Source organism: Sitodiplosis mosellana, unplaced genomic scaffold, assembly GCF_009176505.1.
Source record: "Sitodiplosis mosellana isolate CC-2019 unplaced genomic scaffold, AAFC_SMos_1.0 Smas_scaffold_2, whole genome shotgun sequence".
Classification (NCBI taxonomy): Eukaryota; Metazoa; Arthropoda; class Insecta; order Diptera; family Cecidomyiidae; genus Sitodiplosis; species Sitodiplosis mosellana.
Genome location: NW_022595245.1, coordinates 3,761,033 through 3,784,886, shown reverse-complemented (window position 1 = coordinate 3,784,886; position 23,854 = coordinate 3,761,033). Strand labels below are relative to the sequence as shown.

General features: G+C 37.3%; 2 protein-coding genes across 8 annotated transcripts; one reads left to right on the top strand and one right to left on the bottom strand.

Annotated features, from left to right (window-relative positions):
* Positions 1-19: 19 nt before the first annotated feature.
* LOC129565048 (solute carrier organic anion transporter family member 4A1) lies at positions 20-8,819 on the bottom strand. The gene is made up of 8 exons (XM_055439394.1): positions 8,114-8,819; positions 5,640-5,941; positions 4,296-4,464; positions 3,547-3,649; positions 1,742-1,863; positions 843-1,659; positions 577-759; positions 20-487 (listed from the first exon to the last, which is right to left on the bottom strand). The coding sequence occupies exons 1-8, from the start codon at positions 8,358-8,360 to the stop codon at positions 292-294; spliced, it is 2,139 nt and encodes a 712-aa protein (XP_055295369.1). The 5' UTR covers positions 8,361-8,819; the 3' UTR covers positions 20-291.
* A 2,120-nt stretch (positions 8,820-10,939) lies between these two features.
* Positions 10,940-23,695, top strand: LOC129565031 (very long-chain-fatty-acid--CoA ligase bubblegum). 7 transcript variants are annotated; one of them, XM_055439371.1, is made up of 9 exons: positions 11,588-12,661; positions 12,794-13,091; positions 19,433-19,818; positions 19,909-20,119; positions 20,250-20,351; positions 20,478-21,045; positions 21,107-21,531; positions 21,713-21,841; positions 22,362-23,695. In XM_055439371.1, the coding sequence occupies exons 3-9, from the start codon at positions 19,466-19,468 to the stop codon at positions 22,554-22,556; spliced, it is 1,983 nt and encodes a 660-aa protein (XP_055295346.1). In that variant the 5' UTR covers positions 11,588-12,661; positions 12,794-13,091; positions 19,433-19,465; the 3' UTR covers positions 22,557-23,695. The 7 variants fall into 7 exon arrangements, with proteins under 7 accessions (XP_055295351.1, XP_055295346.1, XP_055295349.1 ...); XM_055439376.1 differs by lacking the exon at positions 12,794-13,091 and having other exon boundaries at positions 10,940-11,941; XM_055439374.1 differs by lacking the exon at positions 12,794-13,091 and having other exon boundaries at positions 11,594-12,661.
* The last annotated feature ends 159 nt before the right edge of the window (positions 23,696-23,854 follow it).

Below are 23,854 nucleotides of genomic sequence, written 5' to 3'. Positions count from 1 at the left end.
GTAATAAAACGCAATTCAGTTCGAATAAAATTGATGAATGAAAATTGATTTATTTCAATGCTTTGCGCTTCGCTACGAGCTTTTTGAGCTTAAACTTACGATGTAATTTACACAATGAATGAAATGACACATTAATTTATCGGATGTTTCTTATCAAAAATCTACTTGGCATTATAAATATGAAATTTGAGTCAATCTGGGTCATTGAACGATTGTATCAAAAATTCCCTATTAATTTACGGCTTACGACGAAAAAGAGAATGAGTCAGAGTAGTTGCAATGATTGTTTTTTTAAAAATGATCATCGGTGTGATCTGTTCGATTGTTATTGTACATGATAACCTCCGGTTCGCGTTCGTCTTGAGTATTTTCATTCGATTCTTGGTCATTGGCTTGAATATGCTTCGGTGGAACGTAACTGAACCATGCCCCGAAGAAGAAGATCGTGGAACAAAGTTTGGCCGTCAATGCAAGATAAAGCATGTATCTATAATTTAAAAAAAAAAACAAAATTGACACACATAAATTTTATGCTCCGTTCAGTTTGGTGACTTTAAACCTGATCAAAACACAAACCTGCTTAAGCTCATGTTATCGTAAACAAGACAAGCTCCGGCCTCGTTACATGATTCTTGCCACAAAATGCACGAATCGTCAATTAGTGAGCCGAATATCATGGGAGCCGGTATGGTACCCAGAATTCGTACAACGATCCATTGGATGCCCAGTGCAAATGACCGTTGCTCACTGTGCACGCATCTGTGAACATCAATGACAACAAAACAAGATGAATTGTTTCCTTTTAGGCGTTAAGTTGTGAATTTGCAAAGTGTTAAACATACCTGAGTGTGGCGGAAAGAGCTGGCATTGTGCTAAGAAAGGTGAAGAACATGACAAAAAAGCACAGACTAACAAAATACCATAGATTGTTGCATTCGGTTGTGCACATGGTGTTAATTGCATCGTAGCCTCGATCTTGAGTTTTATTGTTCGGCGCTGAAATACATTCGCAATCGAGATAAACTTTGGAATTGTCCATATTCAATTCTTTGAAACAACCAGCGTGACATGGACTGAAGTATAAGATGTTGTCAATACCACAAATCGGCTCATAATGCGATCGACTGCATTTGCACATGCTGTTGCATTCACTTTCCAGACGATATTTCTCCGCAAAATTCGGCGTTGGTCTGATTGTATTCGTTTCAAATGTTTGCGCCTGTGTTCGATATGGGCCAGTGATGCCAGCAAAATGCATATTCGGACACGAAATGAAGAAACAAACTGTGAAACAGGTCGCGATTGCCGTTGAAACCAAGCACATTTTGATGATTCCTGAGCAGGCCAGATTGAATTTCTTCACCAAATATCCGCCAAAGAAAGTGCCACCACCTCCAGCTGGCACTGTAATTAATCCCATAATCAATGCGGCAGAGATCGCTGTTACACTGAATTGATTTTCAATTTGCTTGGGCAAAAAAGCTGCAAACCCAGCAATAATCAAACCCTCCGACGCTCCGGCCAAGTTCAAGAATAAAAGCGTCGGATTCTGAAGCAAAGCAAATATTGCTTTGTGCATTTCACGTAGTTTTGAGTATTGTTTTCGGTTACTACTGCTGTGCGCTTCCGAGACTTTAACTTGTTGCAGCTTCTCTGAACCTTCAAACATGGGAGAGGGAGTGAGTGTGTGAGGGAGATGTTTTATTTAATCAAGTTTTGTTGTCACGGTGTTTTTGGTTACCTGGCAACGAAGATGGATAAGCGAGAATCGGTATGCTCAAAAGTAAACAAATTAACGCAATAAACACGAATCCAATCCACCAAGCGCCAACAAACACTTTGCTCTGCGGCGTCAGTCCAAATCTGTCGTAAGGTATGAAACGAAATGAAATATTTACTCACGTTAACATGAATCATATTCGGTTAAAATTTGTAGTGCGATAAGCGAAGCTGATGCAAAGCGAGAGAGACTTGCAACGGAGGCAAATGATTTTCCATTCGTTGAACCGACGATAAGAATAAGGAGAGAGGGTAATCAACAACGGTAAACGGATTATGTTTGCATGACTTCAATGTTGCATCTATTGCAAATGCACCTTATTAATCCGCTCTGTTGATCACGATATCACAACATTTGGCTTTTTAACCTACTCGAAAAACCGTTTGCCACTTTTTCCGTCTCATTCTCACCCACTGTGTGTTTAACAAGTTTATGTTTGTGTGTAAAGCAAAGCATCCTCATCATATCTCATGCATATATTTATGTCTGATATCACGACGACACACACACACACAAGCAAACGCAACTTGCATAATAAATGCTCCCTCGCAACCAAAGTTTAATATAATGAATTGATGATGTCTCTGAATAAGCTTCTGTGATATGCCATATTTGTTGCCATGGTTCGTGCGACAGAAAAGTGCTTGTTTCGTTTGTTCTCGAACGTCTTTTATTCGCTTTGTTTCATTCCTTGAGCATCACACCACACAATAAACAACTGCTGGAATTGTCGCTTATTTGTGAACTATGCGAAGAAAGAGAGAGGGGGAGGAAAGAGAGAAAGACGTGCACCACATGAAAAATCCATCATCCAATATTTTTATATAGCGGTGAAAAAACGCGGAATATTTTTCGATATTACAATTTACCACCCGAACACAAATTATATGGAAGGAAGTCGATTCGTATAGTTGTTTTTTCTCTTTTCTTTCTCTCTGTGCGCGAAGAAAGGGAAAGGGAAGTACAAAGTTTGCAGAGGGCAAAATGGCACATGAGAGAAAATTGGCTTTTTTCAGAGTGTCAACAATATTTATAAAGCCAATTACATCTCAGCATATCCGACGAACGAGCGACTAACATAATTTTTTTCATACTGCTTCTGCCGGTGCTGTTGTTGTTGCTACTGCTGCTGCTCTTGTTGAAGGTGTAGGTATGCATTTCGGAAACGTTTTAATAATAATCATGTCACAGCAGCGGCGGTGGCAGGAAATAGGCACATTTACCAGAGACCAAATGGTTGTGAATGTTGCATAAATGTTTCCCCGCAGAGAAATAAATTCCAGCAATTTTTCGTGTTATTGTTTAGGAATGCGCTTGCCACACACCACAAACGAACCCGGGCTCCACTGCGCCGTTCGTTTATTAGTATAAAATTCAATTTTGTCGGTCGACACATCATAACCATGTAATTGGCCGAAATGACTTAGATGAAGAATTTTCATTGAGTTTTTTCACGCTTTTTTATGCTCTCTTTCTCTCTCATTTCTGCGGTGATAGAAGCAGAGACCGCAAAAACGCATTGCTGTTGCTTCTTTCTTCGGCAAACGAGGGGGAGACCGAAGCCGAAGAAATGTACTGCTTATCGGCGTTTTTGTCACTCGTTTCACCCAAGCTTGCCATTCCATGTGTATGTGTGTTGTTTAGGCATGACTCTGCTGTAATAATGATGGAAATCCACCGTTGTTCTAATGATAGACTCTCCCATTTGCCGGTAAGGTGGTTTTTTGTGGAAAAAAAAATTAACATAAAAAAGACATTTTCCTTACGTCAATGGATCCACCGTTAAGAAATCCGTGTAGAGGAGCAGTAGTTGACCTCCAACGACATAGCCCACGGCTGGTCCAATGATTGTCATGGTGTAGTAAATACCTGTAAAGCATATTTCAAACATATATCTCACATGATTTATCTGATGCACACCGCTTAAAGCCACAGCCAACCAAACATGCCAACCAATTTCAAATTGAAAATAAATCATTTGATTCATTGCATTAACTCGAACGAAATGTACCGTAAATAGAATAAATTATTTTGGATTTGTCCATGTTTTCCAAATGGAACGAAAGGAAAAAAGGTCGAAGAACTATGCATGGTGAACGTGAGTTTCCCAACGAAATCGTTCACATTCACTAAACCAATTAAACACAATTACTTTGTAAACATTATATGATTTATTTCCGTTTATAACTCGAACCCTCCGCCGTCGCCACCACCGTCGTAAGGCGGCGCACATCGAAGCTCGCACGCTATATAAATGGGGGACGACCGAAGGAAACAGTTTAAGGAAACAGTTTCAAAGAAAAAGCGGAAAAATTGTACTGTCTTGTTTGAATATGATAACGATTGCTGATCGACGCTCTATTGTTGCGGTAGCAATATATCAATTTTTAAGGGTTTTCCATAAGTAAACAAATTGAAATCGATTGCACGGAATGTGCTCATGCATTAATGAGATGAAGGGTAAATAGAATAGCATGTAAATGGTTGCAATTGTCAATACAAATTCAATACTCACCCAAATAAACAGAGGACATCTTTTTCGAAACATTCTCATCGATGAAGGTGACACCGAGCGTGAACAAAGGTGCAGCACCCATTCCGTGTAATAGTTGTGCCAAAAAGAAGAACCAAACATTCCATGAGAGATCATCACCACTTGAACCGGCCATTTTTTCCGTGCATGTCTGCGAATGAATTGTTTTTAATAAAACAAATTTTTTCGATTGAAAAGAACACATTTTTGATTTATCACAGTTTTTATTTGTGAAATTTGATCTAAATTAAATTCCTTTCTCCTTCCGAATAAAGTATCATTTGGTGACGACGGAACGATGGTTCAAATCGTACAAGTGGAAAAATGATCCAAATGATTTCGCCTGCTTTTTTCGTACGCGCTCAATTTGCCGTCATTTCAGGAAGAAATTTGATTTCATCGCATCAAATTCAATATCACCTCCCCCATCAGAACGTTCCGAATGACGAGAAAATTGTAGGTTAATTCATAAGAATTTCATTTACTGGAAATTCGATGGCGGCACACAATCAAGGTTGAAGAGCATTCAATCAACACGAGGAATGGAAAAAATCGGGTGAAGTGTTTATTTTCAAATCAACGACGACTCATTTTGCTTTCTTTTGTTCACAATGTTTGTATGTGGAGGTGTGGCGTGGAGTGGTGTGGCATACAGAGGGCAAATGCATTTACCAATTGCAGGAAAAATATCCGGCGTCATGAGTCACAAACAATGCACGTTTACCGAAAATCGACTTTGTTCTTTAATAAATTCCCATTCACTCGCTCATTGTGTGGCCCGTCAATTTCAATTTCTTCAGATTTTTTCTCCTCGACGTCACGTATGTGATGGTGTGATCTTTGAAGGGAAAGTGTCACCACTTACTGTTATTGAATTCAAGGTAATAAGAATCGATTTTTTTTCTTCCTTCGAAATAACTATTCCTAAACATTGCTGTTGCATCCTCAAAACCTACTCGACAGTTTGATCCATTTTTTTTCTACCCTTCATTGAACGACACTCGCTATTCTTTCAGAGTGTTGTTATGCTCAACTCGACCTTTTTGCTACACTTTGAACTGAAGTCATCCTTGTTCAGATTCAATATAAATAGATTGCTTACAAATAAAATCGATTTTCGTTTTTTCTCTTGCGATAAATTGCATTTTAGCGTTAGTTTGTCTGATATTCCGTTTTTTTCGTTGCTTTTTTGCGTCATTTTCCATTGTTTAATGTTTTTTTCTTCTAGCTTTGTGGTGTTTATGAAGAGTAGTTTAGTATTTTCAACGTCAAATTTCCCGCAAAATTCATTCAATTTTCAAAAGGTAGGTAAAAAAAAGTACTCACCGTATTTGCATTGGATTCGGTGAGGCAAACGTTTGCTTCGACACTTGTTGCACGATATGAGCCGACCAAAAAATGCGGTAATGAAAATACCATTGAACCCAATCCCATAATAATCATGCCGATCCCAATCCACCGCGGTTTCGATGCATTTGGCCTGCCTCCGAAATAAGTAACTGGCACCAGGCATACAAACGATGCAATGTCATATCCACTCGCCACCAATCCAGTTTGTGATGAACGCAATCCGAATCGCTTCTCAATCGTGGTGATCACAACATTAATACATCCGTTTACAAGCAAACCTTAAAAAAAGAACCATTGAAAATTGTTACATGAACATGAACCGCCAATGACTTTTTGAACTTTATTTTTGTCTCTAATCTCTCATACGAGGAAAACCCATTCTTATCAAGTAAATTTCGTTGGGGAACCGAAAGCATGGAGTGCACGTTCAAAATTACGAAACAAAACAGTATGAATATGTTCGATAAGAATCAGCGTACAGTGAAGTCATGGATCCAAGGCAAAAAGTGACTAAGCGCAAACCAAACATGATTGACACACCGATATCGAGGATAATATATGTTGCTATTAGGAAGAGACAGCGAACAAAAATCACAACTCAACCCATTTGACTTATTCTCTCATCCCTTCGATGCCATCAACCATATTTCATTTGACATCTCAATCCCATTCTTTCTCTGTGTCGATGCGAATCTATATTTTTCCATTTTTCTTATAGGAGTCAGAGAATTGTTGGATTTTTATCAGTAGTTTTCGTGGTGTTTGTTTCCATTTCGAGTCCTTTGTATTGGGTGATGCCAAAATGCGATGATATCGCCATGCATTGCACTGTAATAACATGGCCAGTGGCAAGAGACCGTTTAAACTAGTTAAGCAAATCTATGTAGCCAAAGTGCATGTCATGACGCATCCGTTATGTTTGCGGACTAGTGGTGAGGGGGAAAGTGTGTGTGAGAGGGACAGAGTTTGAGTTTCGTGATTCGTAATTGTATTTGCGATATGTTTGTCTGGCAGATGAAGATAGCATAAATTATTCCGGCGATAATTGTCCCATTCATCTCCTTGTGTGTGCACTTGATTATTATATGAAACAAGTATCAAATGACTGTGTCGTTAAATGTTGAAAATGCACATATGCGGTGGGAGACATACACACACACTCTTTCGGCTCTCGTTAATTGAGTGAATTTGCATGAACGAAGTGCAGCAATGAATTGAACAACCGAAAATCGATGATTTATTATCCATACACAGAGAGTCGATAATAGCAATTGTTTTTATCGTGGGTCGCTGTCATGTACATTGTGCCCATATATACGGAAAGGTCACATATTCACGCGATACAACTAGCTACACCTTGAACTTGAAATCGCTTTGTATCGTAACAGCAATATGGCTCTTTATTTATTAACTACTCTCGAGTTCAATTTCCGACTAGAAGGTGTACAGTGCACATATCGTTCCCACTTATCGTATACATTTTTTCTATCGGAATTTCTTTTTCCATCAATTAAGTTCGAATTGGTTTTTCTCTGTAGGTTATCGGAATCGGGCGATGTGTCAAATGCACATTATTTATTGCGAAAACAGTGACCGCTATTGCATTTTTACTGTAGAATGGCGCATTTAATGTGAACAATTTCAAATGGGACATTTTTTTAAAAACTGATTTAAAATGCACTGGGAAAATCGAGATCGAGAGAATCGTGTTGTGCATTTTCATGTGAGAACCAATAAATTTTTTTTCACGAAAACCGCATTTTTAAAACGGAAATTTTGACTTGCTCAAATTGTGCATTCGATTTTAATGGAACTCTATTAGATTCTTTACGCATCACTGGGCAAGCCTTCATGCATGAATGTTTACAAAGAAACTTACTTCCATACGTGTTTTTTTTGTCATCAGAATTGGCTATTCCGTGGCTGCTACGAATCTTGGTGATGCAGAATTTAAGAGAAAAACACACACTCTTTTGAAACATGAATTGAATATGAACAGAATTTGATTATGCATCATCGTAATTAATCTGTTTAGCGTTTGCGTGAGCACAACACATATTTTGTCTTGAGATTTGTGTTTGCGTCGCGAAATGACGATAGACATTTCAAGATGAAAGCAAATTGACGGGCTTGTCATAAGAATAAAAGGCCTTTTGTTTGGTGGAATCTTTATTGAAATTTTCGTGTCATTTTAACGATTCAAGAATTAATCTGACGTGACTTTGCACAACATTATTTTTATATAGATATGTGAGTCCCGGTAGATTTCCGAGCGTTTTGTGTTAATTTCCGAATTGAATGCCGTGGAAAAATGTACAAAATTTGTAATAGGAATGACCGATGGAGTAGTACTTCATTGGAGTACGACCGTTGAATTAAAAGCGGTTTAATCATTTTACGAAAAAGTAGGAATTTCCGAATTTGAACTAAAACAAGATTGATTTGTTTACCTTGTAATGCGCCAGCCCAACACATCCAAAACAGTGCCCATTTAGCCGACAGAAAATTCTGTAAACACTTCGGTTGATAACCGCACCAGCCGAACGTTTTTCGACCACATTTAATTGAATCACTAACCGTTGGGCTGCTTATCAAATTTTCGTCCGTTTGGTCACAATCGGAAAAATTGGCACCGTTCGACTTGTTACCATGTGATAACGACGGGCTATTTGTTCCTTCCAAATCTTCTGACGACATTTTCAGAACAAACCGAGTGTTTTTTTTTTACACTTTCAAACCACAAATTATCTTAAGAGAACGAAATTCCGCCGAATATTTCACTTTCAACACATAATGCAAACGAAACCTATGCACCAAAAGAACGAAGTGTAACCGTCGGCTGCCAAATTCTAAGTGCAACCGTTTCCTCCAGATTCAAATCAAAAACTGAGTCGTGTGGCTGTGAGGCGTTTCAATTGAAGCTCAAAGAAGCACGGTTACCCATCCAATTCTTTGGGATAAGAAGCACGTTCAGCGAACGAGCGCGTAACTCAATCAATTGTTCGAAGAGCCGAATATTTTATTTTGCGCATGCCTTTGAATTAATAAACGTAAACAATTGACAGAGAGAGAGACACACACAACACATTATATGCGTGATGCGTTCATTCAACGGCAAACGAGCACAGAAATCGGTCTCCTTTTGGTGTAAACCGAAGAAAAAAGGCGGCAGACAGGAAAAAGCGGCAAAATATAAAGTATAATTTCTAACCCATGGGTCGAACTAGTCGTCAAAAAAATTGTTCAAATTACCGGTTCGAAATAGATTTAATGCGGCTAAATGAAGATGGACTTATTTCGGAATGTGTTATTTGTGTCGTCGCCTGCTCCCGAAACAAAAAAATGACGATTGATCAAAACATAAGGAACGGACACGGATTTAATTGAATAACGCCAATGACATCGTGGTGATAATGACGCCAAATGTCAATGAATTTGTAGCGAAAGCACTTCAAAAACAACTAAAACAATTGACGAGTACACTTGTGAATCATAGATGCAGTCGCCGCCGCCGCCGTTTTTGTTACGCAGCGGAGAAAACGAGCGAGTAATCGAATGAAATATGTGAATGAATGTGGGCAGTATGCGCTTAAATTAACCGAAAATCACGTATCAAACATATTATTCATCAATTTATGATGGCGATTGTGGTTAAGTAAGTAAACACAACTTGAATACATTCATATGTGTCAAACGAAGAACATCATTAAATTAATTGAGATTTGTTGCCTCCTCTCTATCTCTATCTCTGTCTCTCGCTCTCTCAATTGCTTTGTGCCATTCATGGCTAAACGATAATGTTTATTTCATAAAATATTCAGCTGAAATGTGCCGTTAACCGCAAAGGAACATTCGATACCATTCCAAAATTACTAGTAACTACACATTCATTTGAATTTTAATTTACTTCAACCTGAACAGAAACGATGAATTAGAGACAAAACTGTCATTGCAAAGTGCTAATAAAACTATTTTTTTCTGACGCGGCTGTTGTATTTTCGTCCGATAGCTATAATTGCGGTTGACCTTTACGTCATTGTTTATGGAAAGAGGTCTGTTTCACCTGACCGAATGTAAACAATTGCGTAATGCTGTGATTGTGATAAATCGACTGACGATGACGTAGTAGAACGTACGACGAATACTTTCGTTATCATTGAGCGTGTTTCTCTCCGTCTCTCTCTCTCTCTCGCTCTTCTTGTGCACGAAAATTCACCAGAATCAATTCATTTACACAACTGGTTGAAGAAATTTTTCCTGTTTTTGTTTTGTTTGTTTGTTTTATTTTTTCATATTTTTGGGTTGAATGACGCGCCTCTGCTTTTGCGTGAATTGACTCATTTACAGTCATGCGATTCATTGCTGCGAATGAAATGCAAAACAGAAGAAAAAATCGTACGATCGGTAATTAAAATTGAAACCACGACGGGAGCTACTTCGCTTTGCCCACGCAATTAAGCGTATTGTATTCAACTGTTTAACGTCGAACGTCGAAAAGAAGAGGAAAAAACTTCCATTGGTTTTTAACATTGTCGTCATTGACCTATGGGAAACAAGCGGCTATTTTTCTACAGTACGAATGTTAGTCCGTTGAGTGTATTATAGGTAATTTGCCTATCAAAATCAATATTATCAGCGATTGGAAATTACGAGTGCGTATCCAAGTATTATCGACATTAATAATAAATGACCAGTCAAGTATATATCGAAACCACAAATCGTTGTGCATTTCTTTAATGAACTATCGATTTTGGTGCGAGTTTCGTTTATTTTATTCAAAAGAATTCGAAATATTTGCATTCGAATGAACGATGTTTGAATTTATTTGTAAATTGCCGCGAGCCACTTGGTGCATTCCGTATGTCTTTGCATGAATCGATCGGTGTGTGTATGTGTTTGTGTGGGTTGCGTCAAACGCAGTCGTTCCACTGACAAATTTAAAGAGGCGACTGCACTAGATGCGATTTCCTCAATTTCATGCTATCGCCAGACTCTCGATTTAACAAAAAACACTGAATATGGTTTGAACATGCTTATGTGCAAACGAACGTTCGACAGTCGACACTATGACTTATCATGCAATTACGCTGTGTGAGGCATGCTGATATGTCGATAACAATAATAATGGGCTTTGGATAATGAATGAAAATTATTACAATTGCATCGCACACACTACGAACGACGACAGCGGCGGGGGCGACAACCGACGACGAGTTCGACCGCGACTTCGTGGTGCATTCAGTTGCCTTGCGATTTCATAACAATAGACACATTTGCGTGTGTTTTATGAATGATGCAAAAACCGTAATAAAACCATGTAAAAATTCGCTATGGAATTGAAGTTGCTAAGATAATTTGAAGCAAGCGGTACGATAACTGGGGCAATGGCTTTCGAATAATGATCGCATTTGAACGAAAAACCACACATTAGGCTCTTCATTCATGCTTCTGACGCACGTTCCACTTGTGTACACCGCATGATCACTTGTTCGCCTCGGTCAGGAGTGTAAAAAAGAACTAAATTCAGCGATCGAATGCATGAGAGAGACTGAAATCTGGTTCAGTTTGCAAGTGATATGTGAACATCGGCAGTGTGTGTATTTTTACTGTTTTCGCGGAAATCATGAGCCTACTGAATAGTATTCACTGAATACTTCAGTCAAGAATTTTAATTGAATCAGCACATACACACACCCGCGTAACACGCAACTCGAAGAATTGAAACAAAACGAGAAAGAAACGAACAACAACAGCAACAGCAGCAGCAGCTCACGCCAGCAACACGCTGCACTGCATCGGCTGTACGATTAGTTTTTGATTCGCAATAGTATTGGTATCGGTGACGTGATGACGATGTTGTTTTTGTTGTCTCATTCACGCGCGTATGGTGTTATTTCGACACTTGGGCCAACTTGATGTGTTTGTGTTTGTGTCTGTTGCTTGGCGAATAATGCTCGATACAGCTATTCGAAAAATTTCTTCGTTTAGTTTACGCACAGGTGTTTTACTGAAACAATCGTTCAATCCGTTAAGTCAAAATTGTTTCACATCCAAAGTTCAATAATTGTTTTCTAGTTCTATATTTTGTTTTTAGTTTAAGTCGTCAATTGAAAAAAAAAACCAAATTATTTATTATATCAAAAAGAATGTTTATTTTTAAATCCGTTTGAATTAATTTTACGGACAACTTTTAACACAACAACAACAGTTGCGCTTGTTGAAATTTTGTGCGAAGATTGTCACATCATCTCTTCCCGTGTTGAGGGTTTTAATTATTCGTAAGTGTGTTTTTCCCCTCTGAAAAAGATACATTACCTTGTTTATTTTAGTAGTTAATTGGTCTGGCTTGGCCTAACTTGGACAGAAAAAAATCACCTCCAAAAAAAGACAGCGAATTTCCAGTTTACAATTGCACCAAGTTCAAGTTTAAAACAATATGCCTTTTTTCGCCGTTTATCAACTGAGGGAGAAGAAAAGACGAAGTGTGCATTGAAGCATAAAATGTGGTCATTTCAAAAATGCATTTGTGAACATTTGAGTCCAGTGTGCTTCAGAGTATTTTGTATGCAGTGCGCGCACACATCGCACTTTTTTTTTAATCCAAATCGTCGTCCAACAACAATATTTACATGTTTTGCGCGCTGTGTCTCCGTCTCCGTATTTCTCGCTTGCCTCATATTCGTATTCGTCATCGCGCCTAGTGGCGTGATTTCGGTACGTCGCGCGATACAGAGGTTAAAACAGTATTATCGACACGTGGTGTTTTAGACAAAGACAGAACAACGACAGAACAACGACAACACACAATCATACACACAGGCGATAGAGGCACACAGGCAACCGGGGCTAGTGTAAACATCAGACTGGCTAAAAGTGGAGCGCAAAATGAAGAAAAAAGAGAGAAAAAACAACAACAACTTATTTCAATTGAATATATGTGAAATTATTTATTGTGTGTTGCTTTCATAAGGCTCGGCGTGAATCGTCAAACGCAAAATGCAAGTATTTATTGAAAGAAAGAGAGACGTATGAACACTCTCTCATACAATATACTCAGATATCAGTTTTTTGCGTACACACAAACTTCAGCGTACGGCTTACTATTCGCATATTGCTTGATTTTTTTTTAGCTTCAGCGATATGACTCTCACTCGGTCGTGTGTTGTTGTATTCATGCGGTTTTCATTTCGTGAAACACAAACATATTTTTACGAAACAATCGACAGTTGCTCGACGGTGCTTTGACGAATAACAAGTGTGTGCTCGTTTTTTTTGCTTCTGATAAATAAAATCGGTTCTCTTCTGATAGAAATTTTTTTTGGAGAGTGGAGGAAAAAAAAGAGAATAAGTCATAAAAATTGTGTTATCACGAAAGAATTTGCGGTGGATTAAGTGGTCAAGAGTTTGTGTTTGAGCCGAAAACGAACGGTAATTTTCAATTCCAATTCAATACTTTTTTCTTCTTCGTCTTTTTCGTGTACAAAAAGCGCTTGAATGTGTTGAATTTTTGAAATATCCGTTTGAATGTGTATGTGTGTGAGTGTGTTTCTTCGAAAGAATTACATCTTGTTGAGTGTGCACGTTCCAGATTTCAATTATGTGTCACTTTTAATTTACGGTAATCAGCAACCAGTCGCTTGAACTGCAATTGTTTTAGTTTCGTTACTCTCTGAATATCTGTGCCACAACGTGACGATATTTCACATACATGCAAAATCAAACGCAAAACATACACAAAAAAATGAATTGCAGAAATAATTGCATCGATAAGAAATCAAAACCGATCAAAGGTAACATTTTTCTGCGGCACGCGGTTTTCAATGTCAAACGGTACTTTTCGAAATCAAAGTACAAAAACACGTTCGCGTTTCACTGCAACGACAGACAGAACGAAAAAAAAACAGATACTCAGTATTCTATACTTGTGTTCGATTCAAGCAAGTCATTGGTTGTCATACGATAAATACAGAAAAAAAATGGTTTGAGTAAATGAAAAATTCAAAACTTCAAAGACGAAAAACGACACTAAATTGCATATCATTTAATGGCAATGTTTGTTTATTTTTCATTTTTTCTGCTTTTCACTTTATTCTAACATGGAATTAAATGCAATACGCTAAGTAATCTTCCGATTTTTTTCCCTCTACAAAACCTGCCTGAATTCTGTTTTCGATTCGTTCGTTCATATGTCGATATTTCAACTTCATTTCAACAACATTGTACGCACTAATTGTTTTCGATCATTAATATTGGCAAGAAGCGTTGCAAGCATGCAGCCAATCGTCATCATTGCGAAGCGCACAAATAAATTAGAAACTGATGCATGGATCCATGACTCGAAAGCCAACTTTTTTTTCTCTCTCTTTCTTCATTTCGTTTGAAAAGAATATGTATCTAAAAATAATTTGAACAAAATCTGACCCTATTTTTGTTGTGCTAAAATCAAAAATGAAACAACAATACCAACAACAATAACAGCAGCAGCAGCAGCAGCAGCAAAACTTCTTCAAAGACGTTCTGTTCAACGGTCGACTTTGACTATACAGTATAGTCTAATGTTGTTGTGTATATCTGGCAATTTGTATCTATTCGAATGAAGAGAAGAGAAAGAAAAATGAGGCGACTGCGATGCGTTGCATATGGGCTCGTCTTGCCACGCACAACCGCAGCCTTCCTTTCAGAATCAACGATTCGTTTCTTTGCGACTTTCGTTCATCGTACACTGTGTGTTTTTTTCCTAGCTATTTATTTTCGTGTGTGACTAAAAAGAGAAAAGAAGAGATTTGCCGGTACAAAAGAACTCGTTTATAGATATATCTCTTTGTGAGAGGCGTTTCACAGTTTGTCAAATGACGAAAATTTGAGAACACAAGCAACACAGAGTACAATCGGCTATCCTACGATCTTACTCGCTAAATTCCGTTTTTTTTCTCATTGAGATTTTTAGAATCACCTTCGAACGATCGCCGAGCGAATTTCTCACAGGTTATCGACCAAAATGGAAAACAATTCTGCGCTTGAAATACGCAAACTTGTTCATGCGTCAATCGATTTCAATAACCATAACATACTTTCTCATACTTGAGAGCATGTTTGTGTGTGCGTGTGGTTTTTGATTAGGTCAATATCTTCATCGGCGTTCCCACTGTTTACCATTTCCGTACATTTCTTTCTATTCTTGGCGCTGGTTCGCATATTCGCATCGGGCCAAATCGTCGAAAGCGTCAAAATATACAACGAAAAAGAAAAATAGTTTGACAAAAGCAATTTGACCACCGACAATATTAATCGCATTAGTATTCGCACACATGAGCGGCGCTCATTCAAATGGATACGACACAAATTTTCGAGAAAAAAAAATTATTGCTGAATTTTTGTTGTTTGATGTGACGAGAAAAAAAAAACACCACCAAATGTTTATATTATATATAAATTGTTGTTTGCATCAGGGCATATTTTAAGGAATTCCGAGGAACTACCGGAAAAATATAAAAAGATGAAAATGCGGCAAACTATAGGCAGGGTACACATTTTTTTTTAAATTTACTTCGGCCTATATGGGCATATACATTTAAAAAGCTCATGATCGTAACATGAAAAATGTGAATTTTAAATACGTTTTTCCTGCGAAAATGATAAGAGATAATGAATTAGTGTGTTCAACAAAGCTTCGGAGCCTAACTAATTCTATAACTTTGTTGGAGATAACAATTCGTTATCTCTTATTATTTTCGCAAATTTCATGTAACGTTTGACGTTTCTATTGAAGCGACAATTCATGTTACGGTTTTAAAAAACAAATTAACTGTAATAATGCGAATTTTATTCTCAGCTCACGATTAAACTATCAATGTCGCGTGCATCGCAATAAAATTGACACCGAATGATTTGCTACTTTCAATATCGCATTATTTTTTCGTATTCTGCTCGTTGAGCATTGCAAAGTGTTCGGTAGCAGTACCGTAACTCTTTTCGGAAAAAATCTCCATTTCATAATTTTTTTAATAAATCGCTTTGATTTCTTTCCAGCAGATGCAGCACTCTTTATTTATCTTTGCGGTCTCCGTTATCTAAAATAATGCTCGTCAAAATGCATAGAACCGATATAATATTGCTTCTAAATAATATCGGCTTAAAATAAGTTTTTAGCATCGTTAGAAGCAAAATGTACAGAAAAGGTTTTCAATTATATGTAAATTTTCAACTACCGCATTTTTCGTTGAGAACTATTGGATTAGGATTTGAAACTACCGGAATCCGGTAGAACTACCGGTTAAAATATGCCTTGATTTGCATGTGTCTTTGTCATTTTCCACCATTTTCACATACATTCTCGGTGAATCCATTCAGAATTTTGTGTTGCACATTTCGTCACAACTCGGATATTGTACTTTGAATGTTATCCTCTCGTTCGCGTTATTCTTTTTTCTCGACATAATATACACATAAATTTTCTTTCTGTGCCGCGGGCGGTGTATTTCTGTTTGATTTTAAGTGGTTTGTAAACAAAACGGCGAGCAGTGAAATCAAGTTCGTTCAAAGTTCAATATCCAAACTCTTAAATGCGCGACACATCGCTAATTTTCTCAATCGCATTCTGGGAAATAAGACTGAAAATGTTAGGAGAAAATTTTATGAAATCAATTTTCCAACCATTGACTTTTGACAATTTTATTGGGAACAAAACAAGTCATAAGCAATTTCAAGAGGACACACTTGAAAGAAAAAGATACTCCCATATGAAAATTCACACCGTTCATTCGAATCAAAATACGTTGAATTATGATCGAAAGACTGTCAACGAATGATTTTTGTAAGAAAAAATACATCGAATCAAATCCAAAAATATTCCGCTGTGTTACGCAATCCATGTTCATTTTTAATCTCAACATGTGTATGTGGTTCAAACGATAATGCGAGGTGGCATTTGGCGCACTATCTATTTATTTGCTTGCTTTTCACTACATCGGACTTGAATAGCGTATGTAGAATGAACAATCGATCTAATCGATTTGCCATCAACTCAAGTGCACTTGCCTATTACTTCATGTATATTCAATGTTTTGATATAGTGATAATGTCGGAATGGCCCATAGTAACGACTCGGGCAGCGATCACGAGTATACATGAGTATGGGGAATAGATAAAAACCATGTTTTTTCCCCGAAAAGTCACAGAGTCAGCTATATTCATGTAAAAATGACTGTTTTATAACGTCCGACATCAATCATGTATGGCGGTGATTTCGGATGCCACTGTGATATCTCACAAAAACTATAACCAATAAACAAGTAAGACTATAAAACAAATGTTGTAGGAAAAATTTCGAAAATAGTTGTAATCTTTGAATATTTGTCACGCTACGAAAAAAGGCGGATATCTGCGCGTCTGTTTTTTTTCAGTCATTTTTTCTCGTTATCATTCTTTTTTTCTGACCGAATAGTCGTGTACTTTCATCGATTTATCACGCTTTCAATGATTTACTATCGAACTATGTCGCACAGTCAAAACGCAACGAATGCATTCATGACTTAGCTGCAATTTATTACAACGTCACTTTCATTCAAGTCACTTTCTTTCGTCTTGATTAGAGATCAAATTACCCTTCTTCGTTGTCGTTTTTATTCTGAAAGATGTGTGGCGTGTTTGTTGCTCAACGTTCAAAAAGTTCAAAATCGACTTTCAACATTCTATACCCATTTCAGTTTACACTCGTAAAAGCCAACCGTATTTCTGTCAACGTTTGACTGTTGCTGTGACTGTTAGAATACATGCATTGAATGTGTGACCTGGGCACGTAAATCGGTGAGATTGTGTACTAGTGATAAATTCTAAGCAAGAAAAGCGCCAGCCAATCGTCTTCGTGTTGTTTTTTTTGTTGTTGTTGTCCTTTTCTTCTTTTTGAGTATGTTTGTGTGTGCGTGCAATTAAATGAGTGTGTTTGAGTTGTTCATTAAAAGTAGCGCGGCTTGAGCGTGTAAATACGTATTAATTACCAAATCAGATCAGTTAAAACTGTCGTAGCGACCGGTCGCATTTTCCAAGTACACTTCATCGTAAACGCGGAATTTTGTGTTTTTTTTCCTTCGTCTTCTTCTTCCAATTTCTTCCCCTCACTTCCATTCGCAACCATTCGACGCAACCAAAAACTAATCAAAAATCAACCGAATCAGCAATTACAATTAAGACTATTTGCATTTTAAGTAAGCATTTACAAAAAAATATCCCAAGCATTTAATTAACTGAAGCAAAATAAAAGTGAGTGACCGCATAGCGCATACAACGGTGGGCTATTAACTGTATTTCATCGCTTATGGAATAATTTTGAATTGAAAAAAAAAGCAAAAATCAATTGGAAAAGATCGAAAGTGCATGTGAATTTAAAGCCGAGTGACTATTAGTTAATCTGAACCGTTAGCCTATTGAAAATATTAAATTGTTCCTATGCCAACTGAAATTAAAAGCAAAAGAATGTGGTTCAACTGCTGAGCAACAATATCAAGCGCTGAAGTTATCGAAGAAATCGAACACAGTCGTTTATTCGACTTGATCAAGAGGAAGAAACACATAATTAGTAGATATTTATATATTGTGCCCAATGATTATTCGAATCATTTCATAAAAAATACGCGGAGAAATGCGTCATAATGACGACATTCTCACAATTTCTTCAAAGACTCGAAAATTGAATGCTCGACTGATTGATTGATTAATTTCTTGATTAGCCATTGGCGCGCACACGTGCCCACCATCAATTGATTGTCAATGCATTATGAATCACAAATATTAACGATTTAGTGATGAAAAACAAAATGAATGAACAACACGAACTAAAAAATACAATAACAACACAACAGCTAATCATTTCCGATTACAAAATTATACTAAGTATATCAGCAGTATAATTACATAAAACAAACGCAAATCAAATCGATTACAATTTGAAATGCAAAAATGTTATGAGGTGGTAAACATTGACATTGCAAACGAGGTATGATTATAGCACGCGCGAGCGAATAAGTAATATTTTCGTTCGCCGGTTTAGCAGATGGCCTCACTGGAAGATTTGCCAAAAAAAAATCGGCTGATGCATGTGATTATGTTTTTTTTTTCGTCCGGTTTCAATGTACTTGCTGCGATGTCAATGCGGTCGGTTATTCAACAAAAGCGATTAGATTTGATAAGGTTCATTGCAAACAGAAGATTCAAAAGATAATAATTTCGGTAGTTGAATTTTGGCTTGGTTTCAATGCATTCGCAAAAAAGACTGTATCGTCTGGAAATTGTTAAAGATAGTGCAGTGTGGATTGTCCAAAGCAAGCTCTAAGGTCACAGAGAAAAAAAAAACGAAAAACAAGCGGAAAGGGCACAGATTCACAGCAGAGAAGAGAGAACAAAAAAATCCAAATCATAAAACCTGTCATACATTCAACTTGAACCTGAGTGTAACATGTTCTCAAACTCATTGGCAATGTATTTTTTTTATATTTCAAGTCATTTTGCGTATTTTTCCCTGCTACGCTTTGCACTGATAATACACACGGCTACGCAACAACAATCTGATCGCGCACATTTCGCAGTCATTAGTTTGACCTTCACTTTCTCTCTCTCTCTCTCTCTCTCTCTCTCTCTCTCTCTCTCTCTCTCTCTCTCTCTCAAAGTTCGAAAGTTAATTTGTCTTTCTAACATTATTTGTAGGTACGATTTTGTTTTTATTTTCAAATTCATAATCTTGTTTGTTTTCTTCTCTTCTTCTTCAAATTCGACAGCGTTAAATCATCGTGAATTTTTAAAATAAAGAAATGGCGAAGGAGATTTCCGCTAAAGTGCGACCAGCATCGGATTATTGCACAACAAAACGTGAAGAAGCGGTTAAGCTTCGTATTGGGAGCGAAGGTGTTGCCGCATTAGAACCGGTCACATTACCTTATGTGTTGTACCGTACGGCCAAGAATCATCCAGATGTGCCAGCGCTGAAACACAAAAATGCCGATAATGTTTGGGAAACCGTTACGTACAGTCAATATCGGGAAAATGTTCTGAAGACCGCCAAAGTATTCATCAAATTAGGCTTAGAACCAAAAAACACCGTCGCCATCCTGGCATTTAACTCACCCGAATGGTTCTACTCGGAATTAGGTGCTATTCATGCTGGGTATGAAATTGATTAAATCTCTTTTGAGCTCTAGAACAACAGCAATTGAAGATATTTTATGATTGTTTTATCGTTTTATTGGCTTTATAGTGGACTAGCGGCTGGCGTATACACAACAAATTCCCCAGAAGCTGTTTATCATGTGCTTGAAAGCTCGAATGCAAACATTGTCATCGTGGATGACACCAAGCAAATGGACAAAATTAAAGAAATTAAACATCGTCTGCCAAATCTCAAAGCAGCCGTCCAATTGTACGGACCATATGAGCCCTACGTCAAACGAGAAGACGGTTACTATCGGGTGAGTGATGACATGTTTTCGTGTTTATTTTCGTCAACTTCTGAATCACTGAAAAGATTCTCGGAAGCTGAAAAAAAAGTCAACGGATTACTCATACAGAAAAATGTAATCATTTCATTCATATTTACAGTGGTCAGAGATCCAAGAATTGGACTTGAGCGATGTCGAAGAAGAGTTGGAAAAGCGTATGGAAAATATTTACTCAAATGATTGCTGTGTTTTGGTGTACACGGTAAGAATCAATTTTATCGCAGGTTGAAAATCGATAGAATGTCATTTTTCAAGATTAACCGCAACAAAATCGTTAACCACCCGATTAAAATTACTCTGAATAATCAATTTTCCTCCTTGCTTTCAGTCTGGAACTGTTGGAAATCCAAAAGGTGTGATGTTAAGTCACGACAACGTGACATGGGGCTCGAATGCGGTGGCTCATTGTTTGACAAATATGGTGATCGGTGGCGAGAATTTGATATCATATCTTCCGCTTAGCCACATTGCAGCACAGATGATTGATATTTTCATTGCGATAAACTATGCGGCAACCGTTTATTTTGCCGACAAAGATGCTCTGAAAGGTTCTCTCGTGAAAACGCTTCAAGAAGCAAATCCAACGCGTTTTGTCGGTGTGCCACGTGTTTACGAAAAGATTTATGAGAAAATGACTGCGATTGGTGCACAAATTACCGGCATCAAAAAATTGATCAGCACATGGGCCAAGGGTGTTACATTACAGCATTGGCAAGAAGCGATCGAAGGCAAAGATTGTCAATCGCTTCAATACAAAATTGCCAAAAATTTCATTTTGTCAAAAGTAAAAGGTGCACTGGGATTGAGTCAATGCAAACTATTGATCACGGCTGCCGCACCAATGTCCCCAGAAATTAAGCAATATTTCATGAGCTTGGACTTGCCACTGTTTGAAGGTGAGATTTTTTTCTTAGTTCACTTCCTATCTTTTGCTTATTTTCTCTTTTTTGCGTTCAGCGTTCGGTATGTCAGAATCGGGAGGCGCTCACTGTGTGTCCACGTCCGATTACTTCAATTTAACAACGATCGGAAAACCATTGCCTGGTGTCGATACATTGATTGCAAACAAAGATGAAAATGGTCATGGCGAAGTTTGCATGCGCGGACGACACGTTTTTATGGGCTACATCAACGAACCGGATAAAACAACAGAGGCACTTGACGAAGACGGCTGGCTACATTCGGGTGATTTGGGATGCATCGATCAAAATGGTTTTATGTACATTACGGGTCGAATCAAGGAGCTGATCATCACAGCCGGTGGCGAAAATATCCCACCGGTTCATGTCGAAAATTTGGTGAGAAAAGAATTGCCAGCTCTTAGCAATGCATTCCTCGTTGGTGACAAACGCAAATTTCTCACGATGCTTGTGACTCTTAAGGTGAGACTTTTTTCTTGGTTCACTTCTTTTCTTTCCTTCAGCTTTTGTATAAAAATGTCATTTTTTTCTGGTTTTTCTCTTGAATCGAAACATTGAATCATCAAAATAAATTCTATCAATATGTTTGTCTATGGAAAAAGTAAAGATATTCTAAAATTACGAAATTTCTTTTGCTCCACAGACTGAAATGGATCTGGAAAGTGGAGCACCAAAGGATGAATTGGCTCCAGACACAATTTCATGGTTCAAAACATTAGGTGTTGAATATAAAAAATTGAGTGAAGTCATTGAAGCTGGACCCTGTCCAAAGGTAATTATTCCGTTCCAAACAGACGTGTGCAAGGTCAAAAATTCTAGGGGGGGGGCAAAATGATTTTGCCAGGGGGGTCTGGAAATCGATTCTATCTAGTGTAAAACCAGTCTCCGAAAAAAGTGAGGACTAAAAAAAAAAAAAAAGGTCCTCACTTTTTAAAATCCATTCTATCTAGTGTAAAACAGTCAAAATTCCACAATGGGGATCTAAAATTTTGTCAATGGGTGTCAAAAAACAAGTGAAGACCTAAAAAAAAAAAGGTCCTCACTTTTGAAAATCGATTATATCTAGTGTCAAATTTTCCAAATCGCTGGGGGGGGGGTCCACATTTTGGAATCCTAGAGGGGGGTAAAACCGGAATACCCCCCCTTGCACACGTCTGGTTCCAAATCGAACATCACTCGTTTCCATTTCAAATAACACAAGATTCTATCAATATTTTTGAACATTCAAACTCCTTACTTCGATTTCCATTTGACTGTCCAATTCTAAATCTAAATCTTTCATTTCATTCCAGGTATTCGCTGCAATAAATGAAGGCATTGCTCGTGCCAATAAGCATGCAACATCGAATGCGCAAAAAATCCAAAAGTTTACAATTTTGCCAGCGGACTTCTCCATACCGACGGGCGAATTGGGGCCCACACTCAAAGTGAAGCGTAATGTTGTATCGAAAAAATATGAAGATACCATTGAACAGTTCTATGTGTAAACCGAGTACTGCGTGTGTGTGTTTTCGAATTTATGTCACACTTTTCTATTCGTCGATAAGTTCTGTCTTAGAAGATAGTCTGTCTTGATAGTTTCAATTTCCTATTCGTTTTTTTCTCTCTCTATCGTTTCTTTCTTTTTTTTCCCTACATAAATACACCTAGATAAGCTCAAAACCCTTGTACAAAAAGAATATATACAAATCAAACAGCGCACACTAAAGCCAATTAATAGTTGTTTTTTAACGTGAAAAAAGAGAGAGAGAGAGAGAATAAGAAGAAGTTTAAGTCGCAAAAATCAAAATTCATGGCATGAAATATTTGTGACGGGGCTAGTTGTAGAACACAAAATCTAGTTTATGGTGTAATATGACATCGCTTGTAAAAAGAGTAGCTACAAAAGAAAACAATCGATACAAGAAAGATCGTAAATAATTTAGCCAAAATAAATTCGCACAATTGCCATTTCTACTTAAATTGTTGTGTTAAGTATTTATTTATTTTTTGTTTGTTCATTAATTGATAAGCGATAGATCGAGCGCATCGATTTGGTGGATCAGTGTACCTAAGTTTTTTTTTCGTTTCGTTTTCGGTCAAGAGCTCGTGTTTCTTTTTATACATAATTATTCATAGATGGGCTTGTTTTGGTTGAATATTTCTCATTAATTTGCATTCACTTGTTGAATGCTCGGAAAAACGAAGAAGAAAAAAAAGCACAAAATTATCATTGATGGTCGTCAAAGTTCACTTTCACTTTCATTGGCGGCCATTCATTGACCAAATAAGCCAATTATGTTAAAGAACATAATCAAGAAGATTTACATATCAGCATATTACTTAACCGATAACCGACTGCTTTAATATTTATAGAGAAAAACAAAAACTAGAGAGAAAGATGTCAAAGTATAATTGTCAGAACTGGTGGTCATTCTGGCCTGGACAAGAAGATTTTGTATCGTATAAGAAGTGAGTCGCAGGGTAAATTAAAAACAGCAATTGTTACAATATATTATAGCGGATGATAGATTTCTTATTTTAAATGTATGGCAAATTATTTTCTAATGGGAACAATAGTGATTAAGGTTAATTCAATTCACATAGATATATACTGAAAATAAATATTGATACATAATCTACTGGAGTCCGAATGCGTGTTTCATTCATGAAGATAATAAACATGTTGATTGTTTTCCTTCTTTCTTTCATTTCTTGAACATTCATTCATAATGTGATCTGTTATGATTGAACGTTGACCGTTGACTTCAATTCAAATGAGAGAAAAAAACACACAACGAAAAGA